General features: G+C 40.1%; 1 protein-coding gene across 4 annotated transcripts in view; it reads left to right on the top strand.

Moving 5' to 3' along the window:
* grm2b (glutamate receptor, metabotropic 2b) overlaps positions 1–12,101 on the top strand; it is a gene marked incomplete at its 3' end in the record, with an annotated part of 45,312 nt that extends 33,211 nt beyond the window's left edge. Inside the window, exons 9-11 of one of the 4 annotated variants that reach the window (XM_080421561.1) lie at positions 343–669; positions 11,155–11,344; positions 12,028–12,101. In XM_080421561.1, the coding sequence (XP_080277687.1) occupies positions 343–669; positions 11,155–11,344; positions 12,028–12,101 (591 nt within the window). Of the gene's footprint in view, positions 1–342; positions 670–11,154; positions 11,345–12,021 lie in introns of all 4 variants that reach the window. The other 3 variants (XM_080421560.1, XM_080421563.1, XM_080421562.1) reach the window with 3 other exon arrangements.
* Between the last annotated feature and the right edge of the window lie 2,097 nt (positions 12,102–14,198).

Genomic DNA, 14,198 nt, shown 5'->3' with positions numbered 1-14,198 from the left:
AAAATACAAAGTAACTAGTAACTACAGTTTTCAAATAATTGTAGTCTCTGCCTCTGAGATGTATTGGAGTAGAAGTATCACACGCTGGAAAACGAACGTAGTCAAATAAAGTAAAAGTACCTCAATATTATACTTAACCATATTCTGGGTGGAAACAAAAAATATATATTTGGAGTAGACGGGAAAGAAAAAGGCCCAAGTACAGAGCTAACTCAGGCCCAGTTTTACTAAGTCTAGAGGGCATCTATCTTCATCTATCTATCTATCTATCTAACTATCTAACTATCTATCTAACTATCTAACTATCTAACTATCCACCTATCCACCTATCTATCCATCCAGGTGGCCATCTGCGCGGCTCTGATCTCCTGCCAGCTGCTGGTGGCCGTGGTGTGGCTCCTGGTGGAGACGCCGGGGGTCCGCAAGGAGGTCAACCCGGACCGGAGGGACGTGGTGACCCTCAAGTGCAACAGCAAGGACTCCAGCATGCTGCTGTCGCTCACCTACAACTGCGTCCTCATCATCCTCTGCACCGTCTACGCCTTCAAGACCCGCAAGTGTCCCGAGAACTTCAACGAGGCCAAGTTCATCGGCTTCACCATGTACACCACCTGCATCATCTGGCTGGCCTTCCAGCCCATCTTCTACGTCACCGCCAGCGATTATAGAGTGAGTACGCCGTAACAACGATCAATGGTGGAAAGTAACTAAGTACATTTATTTGAGTACTGTACTTAAGTACACTTTTGAGGGATTTGTACTTTACTTGAGTATTTCCAATTTTCAATTATTTTACTTCTACTCCGCTACATCTCGGATCCAAACATTATACTTTTACTCCACCACTACATGTATTTGAAAACTTTAGTTACGAGTTACTTTGTAGATTTGGATTGTTATTACAAAACCTACACTAACCACTTCAGCTCTGTATTCATTTCGGCCATTTGAAAATAGCCGATCTACAAGCCCACAATGCGTCGCGATGCGACGCATTGTGAGCTTGTAGATCTGCTATTTTCTATTTGAGAACTTTTACTTTTCGTACTTTAAGTACATTTTGATGCCAATACTTTTAAGTACATTTTGAATTCCGGACTTGTAACCGAGTATTTCTACATTGCAGTATTGATACTTTTACTTAAGTAAAGCAATTGAGTACTTCTTCCACCACTGGTAACAACGATGCTGTACAACAGCGGTTCTCAAAGTTGGGTGGGGTGGGTGGGGTGGGTGGGGTGGGTGGGGTGGGTGGGGTGCCCCCCACCCCCCCCCCCCCCCAGGGGTTCCCAGCTAAATTATTGATATTTAGGGAACCAATTGGAGTGATTTCAGCAGAATGATTTGTATTCCAGCACAACTATGAAGAAAGAAAAGGCCATCCGCACAGCGTTATCACATAATGCAAAGCTAGTCTATAATTGACTAATCCCATGGGTGTTTATACACGTAAGGAACTGGGAGTCATTTTCAAATTCTATTTGATCACTTGTCTTATGAAACTCCTGGCTTCCTTTCATGTGGCATGAAAGAGTCTTTCAAGGCAAGAACAAAGACTTTCGAATGCTTAAGACCAAAATATACATACCCGTCATTGCCACCCACTGTCCATCCGGGCTATGGGACTGCAACCACGACTACAGATCCCATAGTCTGCGAGGACCGTTCACAAAAACGCTAATAAACAGACTCTTTGAGTCTCTGCCAGTCATCAAATTATTGGCTTAGGAATGCGACAAAAAACAAAAAAATCTCCATGAATTGAAGGTTTCATGGGGTGTGTAATTGATAGAAAATAAGTCGTTTTTTGGGGTAACTACTCCTTTAAGTGATAAATAGGCTTTGTCACTCTCTTCATATGCCAATGTGGTCAATGCGCCGTGTTCAAGTTCAGATTAATTGGCCAACCCGCTGAGGAGAAAATTAGGTTCAAGACAGACAGAGTTTTCTTCATTTTATAGCAGGATACAAAATATATATTGAATTCATTTCAATTCTACTTGATAGGGATGATGCAGTTTAACATAGTTTCAGTACACATAATTAAACTGATGTGCTGCAGGGGGTTTTAATAGCAATTGCAAATGTTCAACTCTTGTCCCTAGCTGGGTTTTACATATAGGCGACAATGTAATTAACATAGCTTTCATTATCAGAAAACACTTTCTTGTATTAGGAGGTCCACTGAGACTTTTATGTGCAACTCATGCACACAATTTCATATTAGATGGATCTTATCAAGGTAGGATCACCCTGACAAATGTTAATGTACTGCATGACTCACAAGCAGTGTTGCCAAGTCTGCTTATTATAAGCGACTTTGGGCTTGCTTTCCTGTAAAGTCGCTTGCAAATATTGGAAGTTGGGGTTTGCTTCAGTTTAACCACTTTAACCCTATTCATCGGCTATTTGAAAATACAAGCTCTACAAGCTCACAAAGTGTCGAGATGCAACGCGTTGTGAGCTTGCAGATCTGCTATTTTCAAAAATATCTTGATAAAAATAATTTAAATCTGGAATAGTTTTGAAACAACACAAATCTTGTATGGGGGTCTGGCACGCAATATTTCTAAAATCTGGCAACACTGCTCACAAGCTCTGTTTCAAAAAGGGACATGATCTGATGTAGTCTTTGTAACACTTCCTTCCTTATTGCTGCAGAGGACGCAAGGTTTCATGTGTTTAATGATCAGAGTGAAAAAGGGACTAGTAACGGTCCACTGTGTACATACAGCCTTTAGTCATCGCACACAAAGGACTACGAAGTAACTAATTGCAACATCATGCATCATCTATAACTTCTGTCTGTAATGCCACACTGAACAGAGTTAGAAATTAGAATACATTGTTTTGGCGCGTTGGAAATGCGTCAGTGTCCGGTAGCACTTTATTTATCTTAGTGTAGAGCAGCCTATGACAAATAAGGCAAAACAATGGGCATACAACTGACAAAGGATATATATACGTTGCTAATGTTGGCTTTGGTTCACTCAGTGAATAAGCTGGAGCAGGGGTCTTCAAAGGGGGTTCATCTCTCTCTCAGCTAGGGGGTCCTTGGCCTGAAAACGTTGAAGACCCCTGAGCTAAGGCTACTGACACACTACTTGGTCAGGGTGTACAACAAGGCCTTAGGTACACAAAATGGTAGGGTCTACTCAGTATCATCATGAGCTACCTCAGGCTCGTTGTGTCTGTTGTAGAAACAAGATAAACCTGGTTGTAATCGTCACCAGGGCCGTCATTTCATTTGGGCTCCCAGGGGATGGTGATCGTCCAGCGTGTGCATTTAACCTAAAATTCAATCATTTTATTCACATGATTTTAGATCAGTGCTGAGTGCATCTCAATCCATGCACATTATAGACTTGTCTGCAACCATATGTTCATTAGTCACTTTCAAGCTGGTGTCTCTATTTTGATGTCATTATAGGCAAACATTTAGATTTTTTTATATATTTTTTTTGAATAGCAAAAGTAGCTGATCTACAGCAATGGTTCCCAAACTTTTTAGCTTGAGTCTCTCCAGGGACCCAAACTAGTGAAAATAGTCGATCTACAAGCTCACAACGCGTTGCGATGCGACGTGTTGTGAGCTTGTAGATCTGCTATTATCACTACTTCCTAAAAGGTCATTTTAAAATATTTATGGAATTCCTTTTTGGAATTCGCAACCCATGAAAATGTGTCCGCGACCCCAAAACGGGCCCTGACCCACTGCTTGGGAAACAATGATCTACAGGGCTTAAGTGTTTACTTTTTTTGCCACCACTTCACAAGATACTTAGGGGCAGTCAGGACAGACTGGCGACATGCAGAGTATGGTATGCAGGCAGCGACAAACTGATTGATTATCCATGACTATCACACATGGACATTGATAGTCAATCATCATCGTAAGATAAGATGATCATAGATCTTTAATTATCCCCATGGGGAAACACAGGATATGTATCCATATATAGTCCATATGATTTATGAGTGTGCCAGTGTCAAGCAGGAGTCAGTTATACCAGTGGACAAACAGAGCAGAGCAGATTGTTGCTGACAGGCAAATGAATGCCCTACGTAGTTGTACAAGAGTGTCACGCAAAGGGAGCTAAAATAGTCGATCTACAAGCTCAGTTAGCTCACAAGTCACAACACAACGCGTCACTAAATAATAACCAGCGGTGTAAAGTAACTAAGTACATTTACTCAAGTACTGTACTTAAGAACAACTTTGAGGTACTTTTACTTTACTGGAGTCTAAACTTTTACTTCTACTCCACTACATCTCAGAGGCAAATGTTGTACTTTTACTCCGCTACAATTATTTGAAAACTTTAGTTACTAGCTACTTTTCAGATTTAAATTATGATATTGTGAAACATACATTAACCACTTTAGCCTTATTTTATACCTAGGCTATTCGAAAATAGCCGATCTACAAGCTCAGAACGCGTCGCATCACGACGTGTTGTGAGCTTGTAGATCTGCTATTTTCAAACATTCTAGTACTTTTACTTTTGGTAGGCCTACTTTAAGTATATTTTGATGCCAATACTTTTGTACTTTTGTTACTCAACTAAATTTTGAATTCCGGACTTTTACTTGTAACAGAGTACTTCTACATTGCAGTATTGATACTTTTACTTAAGTAAAACATTTGAACACTTTTTCCACCACTGGTCACTAAATAATAACTCCAAGAACTTTTTTTCCCCATTTCCTGACAAGTAACGCTTGGACATACAAGGTTTCCACCCGACAGCCACAATATGTGGGTCAGGACCCTGATGGCTTCTGACAGGGGGCTTTTTTGCAGGCGGACGATGCAGCGTCAGACCAAGTTTTGGCTCTGTACTTGGTCTGTTATTTTTTTCCCCTCTACGCAAAAACTCTTCGCCGAAAATAGCCGATCTACAAGCTCAAACGCGTCGCAAGCTTATAGATGTGCTATTTTCAGCAAACTTTCCCCCAAGAATACGGATGCTTGGGTTCAAGTGGTTAATGTAAACCCCCCCTCCCCCACCCCACCCCCCCGGGCTATTATATGGGGCCCTCTGTTTGAGTCTCAAACCACTACCCAAGTCCCAGCAATACTCTGTATGGTATCTACTAATAGAAGTATATTAGGATTATGAATGAAAAGCTATATATATCAAAACAACCTAATGTAGCATATTTGAGCAAAGAACAGGCTATAAATCAAGTTGTTAAACAATACAAACTGTACAACATAAGTGCAATAAAAGGAAAATAAAATGTTTTAAAAACGATTTTCATTTCATTGCATTTCAAACTTATTTATGCTCGAGAGGCACTGAGGTGAGGTTACCCTCATTTGCAGTCGAGCGAACAATATAACAACAGCAACATACATCAAGAGACAGACAGGAAGACAGAAAACAGGAACTATACAAGCAACTAGATACTAAAATATAATTAAAAAACAGTTACAGATACACAATGGAGTGTGATCAAGGATTTTAAACGGTGCAAAAGTTTTGAAGGGCAGTCCAGGAGTAAGTGGCATTAAAGGAAAAAGAAGGTTTCCCAATCTCAGTGTGACTGTAAACCCTATTGACTTGAAGTGAAATAAAAACATTTAATCTTGTAAGACTCCCAAAGACAAAATCTCAGACAAATACGAGGGATGGTTCCCAATGAGAGTTTTAAAAATAAGTAGAAAATGATGTTGTTGTGTCTCTGTTAGAGAAGGCCGACCCACCATCATTATATCATAAAGTGCTCAGTGATGAGTGTCAAAAAATAGCCCCCAATAATGAAGGCTGCAGCATTCCCACAGACAATGTCACCATAATCCAAAACTGATAGGAACACTATAGAACGAGTTAAAAGGTGGAAAGTAACTAAGTACATTCACTTAAGTACTGCCTACTTAATTACAATGTTGAGGCATTTGTACTTTACTTGAGTATTTCCAATGTCCAATACTTTTACTTCTACTCCACTACATCTCAGAGGCAAATATTGTACTTTTACTCCACTACAATTATTTGAAAACTTTAGTTTACTAGTTACTTTGCAGATATAAATATATTACATTATAAAACATACATTAACCACTTTAGCCCTATTTTATACTTAGGCTATTTGAAAATAGCAGATCTACAAGCTCACAACGCGTCGCATCGCGACGCGTTGTGAGCTTGTAGATCTACTATTTTCAAACATTTTAGTACTTCTACTTTTGGTACTTTAAGTACATTTTGATACCAATACTTTTGTACTTTTACTCAAGTCAATTTTTAATTCCGGACTTTTACTTGTAACAGAGTACTTCTACATTGCAGAATTGATACTTTTACTTAGTAAAACATTTGAGTACTTTTTCCACCACTGGTTAATACCAGCTGTGTGTGTTCGGGCATGACTGAAAGAATAAGAGCGCGGATACAAGCGGACGAAATGAGTTTTCTCAAACGGGTGGCTGGCGTCTCCCTTAGGGATAGGGTGAGAGGTTCAGTCACTCGGGAGAGACTCGGAGTAGAGCCACTGCTCCTTCATGTGGAAATGAGCCTGTGAATGTGGGTTGGGCATCTGCTACGGATGCTTCCTGAGCGTCTCCCTTTAGGGAGGTCCTCTGGGCACGTGCCACTATGAGGAAGCCCTGGGGCAGACCAATGACCAGATGGGGGGGGATTATATATCCACGCTGGCTTTGGAATTCCTCAGGTTCCCCCGGCATGAAGTGGCTAATGTTGCCCGAGAAAGGGAAGTCTGGAGCTCTCTGCTGGAACTGTTGCCCCCGTGAACTGGCTCCGGATAAACGGTTGAAGATGGATGGATGGATGGATGGACTTTGTTTAGTGGGTCGGGGCGGGCCCTGTGTGGCTGAATCTGCTCCTCATCCCCACTATAGCACACAATAGAGGGGATGAGAGGGTCCAGCTTAAAGGCCAATAGCCTAGGCCCTACATGATCCTTCCGACGTCGGAAAATACGTCTTATATGCTTTCCGAACCAGTCCGGAGAGTCAGGACATCTAGGGGTGCACAAGTTCTGATAAAACGTTCTGAGACCGCCCATCAGAAGTTCTGAATGACGTCAATTTGTAGTTATGTCACCTCCCCAGTGGTGTAAAGTAACTAAGTACATTTACTCAAGTACTGTACTTAAGTACAATTTTGAGGTTCTTTTACTTTACTTATAAATGATTGCATTATAAAACATACATTAACCACTTTAGCCCTATTTTATACATAGGCTATTTGAAAATAGATGATTTACAAGCTCACAACGCGACACGTTGTGAGCTTGTAGATCTGCTATTTTCAAAACTTTTGTACTTTTACTTTTGGCACTTTAAGTGTATGTTGATGCCGATACTTTTGTTCTTTTACTCAAGTAAAATTTTCATTCCGGACTTTTACTTGTAACAGAGTATTTCTACAGTGCAGTATTGATACTTTTACTTAAGTAAAACATTTGAGGACTTTTCCCACCACTGCACCTCCCTTTCCGAACAAATGTTCAGACGGAGGTAGGACTCCAACTACGGAGCTGGTCATAGTTGAGTTCAGGAGTTCAGTGGATATTGAAGTGTTTTACTCAGTGATGTTTTTAGCCCTTGTCTCCCTTTTGTTCTTTTGATCGATATTCCATCAAATGTAAAACATAAAGTGCAATATGCTGTGTGGTTACATCATGGTAGTACCCCTGTCAGCCTGTCTCTTCTTCATATTCATCTAGCCTTCAGCCAGCAGCGTCATTTGGGGTGGATAGCAGAGTTTTTTCAGGCATTTTGCTCTCCACCTCTAAACGTTTTTGTCTGATTTTATATCAGCGTCTCAATCCACGCCCGTCCATCTATGTGACATCTGACACATGTTATAGTCACGCATTTTCTTGTCTACAATCATTCATTCACGAATCCCTTATATGTCATTATAGGTTTATTTTATTTTATTTTATTTTATTTTATTCTATTCTATTCTATTCTATTCTATTCTATTCTATTCTATTCTATTCTATTCTATTCTATTCTATTTTATTTTATTTTATTTTATTAACCCTAGCATCCCTATTCTGGGGGAAACATTCGCCAAAAAGATCTACAAGCTGACAATGCGTCACAACTCAGCATGTTGTGAACTTGTAGATCAGCTATTTTCTGGCAAAGAGATGGGTGTAGGTTGAAGAAAAGAGTGCACCAATTATACAGGCAACTCATGTCCAGTTTACTAAGTATAGAGGGCTCAAGTGATTAAGGAAATGCCCCCACTCAGTTTTTTTTGTTACAAATCAAACCCTGGTGGTGTGAAATTAAAAGGCTAATGAATTACAAACACAGTTTTTGTAGTGATTACACCGACTGGCCGTTTCCTAATGTGCATATTTAAACATGAAAGCTTTCTGAGTGGTTTATGCATCCGCACACAGCATGTTTATAAGTGATTTCACATCTAGCTGTGGGGGTCTGCAAACAGAAGACCCTGCATGGCCCCTGGACTGCAGGGCTAACCGGTGGCTGGGAGAGACTCACTGCCCCTGTGCGGCGTATGTCCTCAGCAGTCAGCTCGCATTAGCGGCTGAAATATGACGTTGCTGTCGGGCAGAAACCTTGTATCTCCATGGTTCAACAAAAGTAGTGAAAATAGCTGATCTAAAAGATCTACACGCGTTGTGAGCTTGTAGATCTGCTATTTTCAGTGCTTAAATACTTCTAAAATAATAATAAAAAAGGAACGCGTTTGGACATACAAGGTTTCCACCTGCCAGCAACGATGACTAACAAGGCTTTGACTTGGCCAGGACAGCCAGCAGTGATTATAGCCTAAACTTGACCTTTAATTTGCCCTGTTATCCAGGAACATGCAAATACTGCACATAATGTATACACTTGTAGTGTAAGTAGTATAACATGAGTCAAATACATTATGCATGACCACTGGATACAAGGTTGCTTGTGCATTTTAACCCTTTAAGACCGGGAACGTGTCATTTTAAGATTTCTTTGGGCTATTCAAAAACAGCAGATCTACAAGCTCATAGTGCGGCGCCGAGTGCCGCGCTATGAGCTTGTAGATATGCTATTTTTGAAAAATCGTGAACATTTGTGCAAATCTTTGAGTATATGCTTCTGGGGGTCCCTGAAACAACATATTTTGAGATGGGGGTCCGCGGCTAAAAACGTATATATTTTTTTAAATTATAGCAACATACATTTAAAAAAAAAAATGTTTTAGAAGACATTTGTAGAATCCCCAGAAGCAAAGATTTGAGTTACAAATGTTTGCTTTAAAAATATATATATTCAAAGACCCACGATTTTCCAAGATTTTTCCCCAAAATAGCAGATCTACAAGCTCATAGCACGGCACTCTGTGCCGCGCTATGAGCTTGTAGATCTGCTATTTTTTAATAGCCCAAAGAAATCTAAAAATGACACACAAAATGACACACAGACACACAGATGTTTGCTTTATTGTTAAATTGGTTCTAACTGTAATTGTATCCTTGCTCTGTAAAGCACTTTGAGCTGCATTTCATGTCATGAAAGGTGCTATACAAATAAAGTTTATTATTATTATTATTATTATTAATGGGTTAAGCATGCATGTTTGGAAAGGCATTTTCTATTATAAATAAATAATATGGCACAACAAATGTGTCATCCTCTATTTGAATATTAGGATGTGCTGACTTTGGGTTTCTTGCTAAACAGAGTAGTCGAGTATGTTACTATACTATACAACTACATGTGCAGTGGTTGGAGGTGGTTTGGACCCTGATGTCGGGGTAGGACACTTACTGGTTGGCAGCAGTCCTGCCTGAAGCTCATAAGCCCAATATCCCCCTCGGTCAAGCTGTGATTTTGTCGGCAGGTGTCTGGCAGGAGACCGGGGTTCGAATCCCATCGAGGACACAGAATGTATGGATTGCTGCTTTTAAGGAGCTTAGAATGTTTTTTTTTATTTTTTATTGACCATCTTTTTTTTTTTTTTTTACTTCATACTGTGTATGGTCAACAGGGTTCATTTATCCGTGCAAATTGCCCTACTTTAAATTAAAGGTCCTTCCACACTGGCAGCGCTGGGAATAAACGCTCCCAGAGTAAACTCTAAACAGCAGTTTAAATGAATGCGAACGAATCGCACGGAATAAACGCTCCTGGTGTGTAAGGACCTTACACTTTTAAACCTTTTAATTTCACATAAAAAGGAGAAATGCAGTTGTGAGGTGGCTGCAATAACGGCATCATTAAGGCCTCATAAACACTTGCTGCATTATCAAGCAGACGAATGCGAGCGATCCTTGTTTGGAATAAGACTGTGTTACTGTTCTTCTCCAAGAACTCCAAGAAATGTACCTGCCCACCACCACAGAGGTTGTGGGTTCGAATCCATTGTGGTGCATCCGGCTTTGTCGAGCATTTACTCGAACACAATTGGTCCGTGTTCGGGGGAGGGAAACCAGGCTGGGAGGGTGATAATAGTCACTGCACGTAATCCCACGGGTGGCACCTGTCAGCAGGGAGTGTTGGGCGGGAGGAGTAGAACGAAGGCTCTACATCCTCCCGGTGGGGGCTCCTCACTGGCAGGTGAGTCAGTAGGACACAACAGCAGTGACAACACAGACATGTACGCGGGGAGGAATCAATGTCATAACAAGAAAGAGGGGTAAAAAAATAAATAACAACTGTGACCATATCACACCCATCTTAGCTGCTCTTCACTGGTTACCTGTTAGTTTCAGAATCGATTTTACTATAATATTTTACTGATGAAAGCACTGAATGGACAGGCTCCCAGTTATATCTCAGACATGCTGACACCTTACGAGCCTGTGTGCAGCCTTAGATCCTCAGCTAAGGCTCCTCAGCATTCCCAAAGCCCGCCTCATTACAAAGGGCAACCGGGCCTTTGCAGTCCGGGCTCCTATAGGCTTGGGAACGCTCTACCTGAGGACCTAAGGCTTGCAAAATCTGTGTCATCCTTTAAATCACTTCTGAAAAACTCATTTTTTTAAAGTCCTCTTGCCATTTCAGTGTTTATTTAATATTTCTCTTCCTGTGGTTTTTGTTTTATATCATGTTATTTTATTCACTGATCTTATGTTGTAGTTTTATCCCTTATGGGTTGTCATGCTGCTCTTTTACCTTGTTCTGTAAAGCACTTTGTAACCATGTTTGTTAATCATTGTTCTCAGGTGCAGACCACCACCATGTGCATCTCGGTCAGTCTCAGCGGCTCTGTGGTTCTGGGCTGCCTCTTCTCCCCCAAAGTCCACATCATCCTGTTCCAGCCGCAGAAGAACGTCACCTCACTGAGGGCCGCAGGCAACCGCTTTGGTACCACTGTGTCTGCTGCTTCAGCTCCCAGCTCCAGCTACTCAAAAGGTAACTTCCACTCACCCAGTCCATAATTGCCGTAGAGCCAGTGGTGGAAAGTAACTAAGTACATGTACATTAAGTACTGTACTTGAGTAAAACATTTTTGTTACTTTTTACTTTACTAGAGTTTTTCCAATTTGCAATACTTTTACTTCTACTCCACTACATCTCAGAGGCAAATATTGTACTTTTACTCAACTACAATTATTTGAAAACTTGAGTTAATAGTTACTTTGCAGATATAAATTACTATATTATAAAACATACATTAAACACTTTAGCCCTATTTTATACATAGGTCATTTGAAAATAGCCGATCTACAAGCTCACACCGCGTCGCATCGCAGCTAGCAGTAGATCTGCTATTTTCAAACATTAGTAGGCTACTTTTACTTTTGGTACTTTAAGTATATTTTGATGCCAATACGTTTGTACTTTTCCTCAAGTAACATTTTGAACACAGGTCTTTTACTTGTAACAGAGTATATTTATATTGTGGTATTGATACTTTTACTTAAGTAAAATACCTGAGTACCTCTTCCACCACTGCGTATAGCTCTCCCCTAATGGAAGTCTACTTCCAATTATCAGCACAATTTAATTTCTAAAGCTCATATATCAATGAATAAAATTGTATTTTAACCGAATGGTATGGCAGCCTAAACTGTCATTACTTTGTGCAGGATCAGGATCAGCCTCCAACTTCGTGCCAGCGGTTTGTAACGGTCGCGAGGTGCTGGACTCCACCACGTCTTCCTTGTAGAACCAGATCCCGTTCCGTTTTCCAAGCACAAGAAAGCATCATTCCTTCACAGTCGTCCCTGCATCCAACAAGACTGCTCCTCCGCCGTCACCTCTTCATCCCCGGGTGCATCACCGTCATGGACATATTCGTTCAACTTACATTTTTTGCCTTGGACAAAACAGGCGGCCAATAACATTACCAGAAACCATAGACTGCGGAAAAATATGGACTAAGGGAACGGTGACCTCGCACACCCATTGGTTTCTACAGACCCGTTTTGAAGCCACTTTTTTTGGGCAAATTCAAATCCACCATCTTGGAACTTCCTGTACCGAAAAAGCAATCGGGAAACGAATGCTATTGGCTGGAAGGACAGCGAGGGCGGGTCTTCACTCAGTAGAGCCAGTAGAAGGCCTAGAAGCACACTGCTTTATCATTCATTTTTAAATTAATGGGACCATAATTTACCATAATATGATTACTAAGGTAACACAATCAAGTGTAAAGTGTGGTCTAATCCATGGCGTGGTAATTGGGGGGGGGGGGGGGGGCTGGGGGGGGGGGATTAGCGATTAATGATAACTGCAGGGAATTCAGCACTTCCTTATTGGCTTCATTTTAAAAACCGGATGCTTGCCGCCTGCCAGAAACACATAGATCTAGTGGACTCCTAATGTGCCATTGTGTCTATGCCGTTGTGCTACACATTTTTAAATGATAGTATTTCTACATGAATTAAAATCAGTGTACTACCTATTCTGAAGAAAACCTGGACACTGGCAAATCAGCCACTGCAGTCCAAGTCTATTCCGTATTTGGGATTTTAATAATTGAGTCTTATCATTATCAGTCAGGCAGTGCTTTCATTGCACATTCTAAGAACAGAAAGTTTAAAAAAATAAAATAAATAAAAAGTCCATTGTACAATAGTTGCCTTCAAACAGCTATTTAAAAAAGAAAATGCTGTTTGAAGGCATTCAAACTATTCTTTTGCATTGTACAGTTGTCTCCCGACTCGGATGTTTTTGCATTGGATTTTTGCCACCTTGGGAGCACTAGGACTCTCCACTTTTTTTTGTGTGGCCAACAAAAAATGAAAGGTTTGCCATGGACATGGAAAAGTCTCATCATTTGTCTGTGTACAGACACTTTGACGACCCCTGCTTCTTCCGACAAGACGATTCAGCAGTCATCCCTTCATAAAACAAGACTGCTCGTGAAAGAAAAGGAAAGAACGGAGAAAAAAAACGGTGCCAGAAAACTATAGCTGCAGAGAGACAATTCTGTTTGTATGGACTGAATGTGGCAACAGTAGGCTGCTTGAAACTGTGAAAGCTAAATGATGTTGGTGTGACACACCGCCAACTGTAAAGCCTTTTTGTATAGATTGATCATTGCTGTGATGTCCTTGGTTTACAGGTTTAGACGTGTTGAATGCACTGCGCCTCGTCATGAGGTCTCGTTAACTTGAGTGGTTGTGTAACAATCATTGTGTAATACATTTGATCTTGTCCTTACAGTACTGTGAATAATATCAAATGTTTCTTTAGATAATGATTTAAATATATATATATACATAATATAAAATAAAAAATCCTCATTCCTTTTAAACGGCAGTGATATGCAATTAATCATATTGTGATAACAAAACTAGACAACTACTTGATATAAAGGACAATGTTTTAATGTTTTAGACTATTGTGAAAGAGTTTGTGCTTGTAATTTATGTAAATAAAATGTTTGTTTTTAATATTAAAACATGACATGGTATTTTGTTGAAGTTATTTAATAGACTCATCCAATATGTTTTTTGTACAATATCATGTTTGATGTTTTGGATCCATTGCCTTTTTTTGTGATTTTATACTATTGTTCATTTTTTTTAATATACATTTTGTCTCACATCTAACTTTGATGCTGGCTACTTCACACTATTAAATTGACCTCGGATAGACAACATTACAATAAATAAACAAGGAATAACATATCTCTCCATATTTCAACTTTTTATGTTTTTTTCATAAATTAATAATGCCCTACTTCATCCTACAAATGCTGCATAAAAGTGGTGAAAATAGCAGATCTACAAGCTCACAACATATCATATCGCTGCGC

The sequence above is a fragment of the Gymnoscopelus braueri genome (genome assembly GCF_963280865.1).
Source record: "Gymnoscopelus braueri genome assembly, chromosome: 3".
NCBI classification, from domain to species: Eukaryota; Metazoa; Chordata; class Actinopteri; order Myctophiformes; family Myctophidae; genus Gymnoscopelus; species Gymnoscopelus braueri.
The sequence above is the reverse complement of the archived record's forward strand: the minus strand, read 5'-3'. Positions and strand labels throughout refer to the sequence as shown.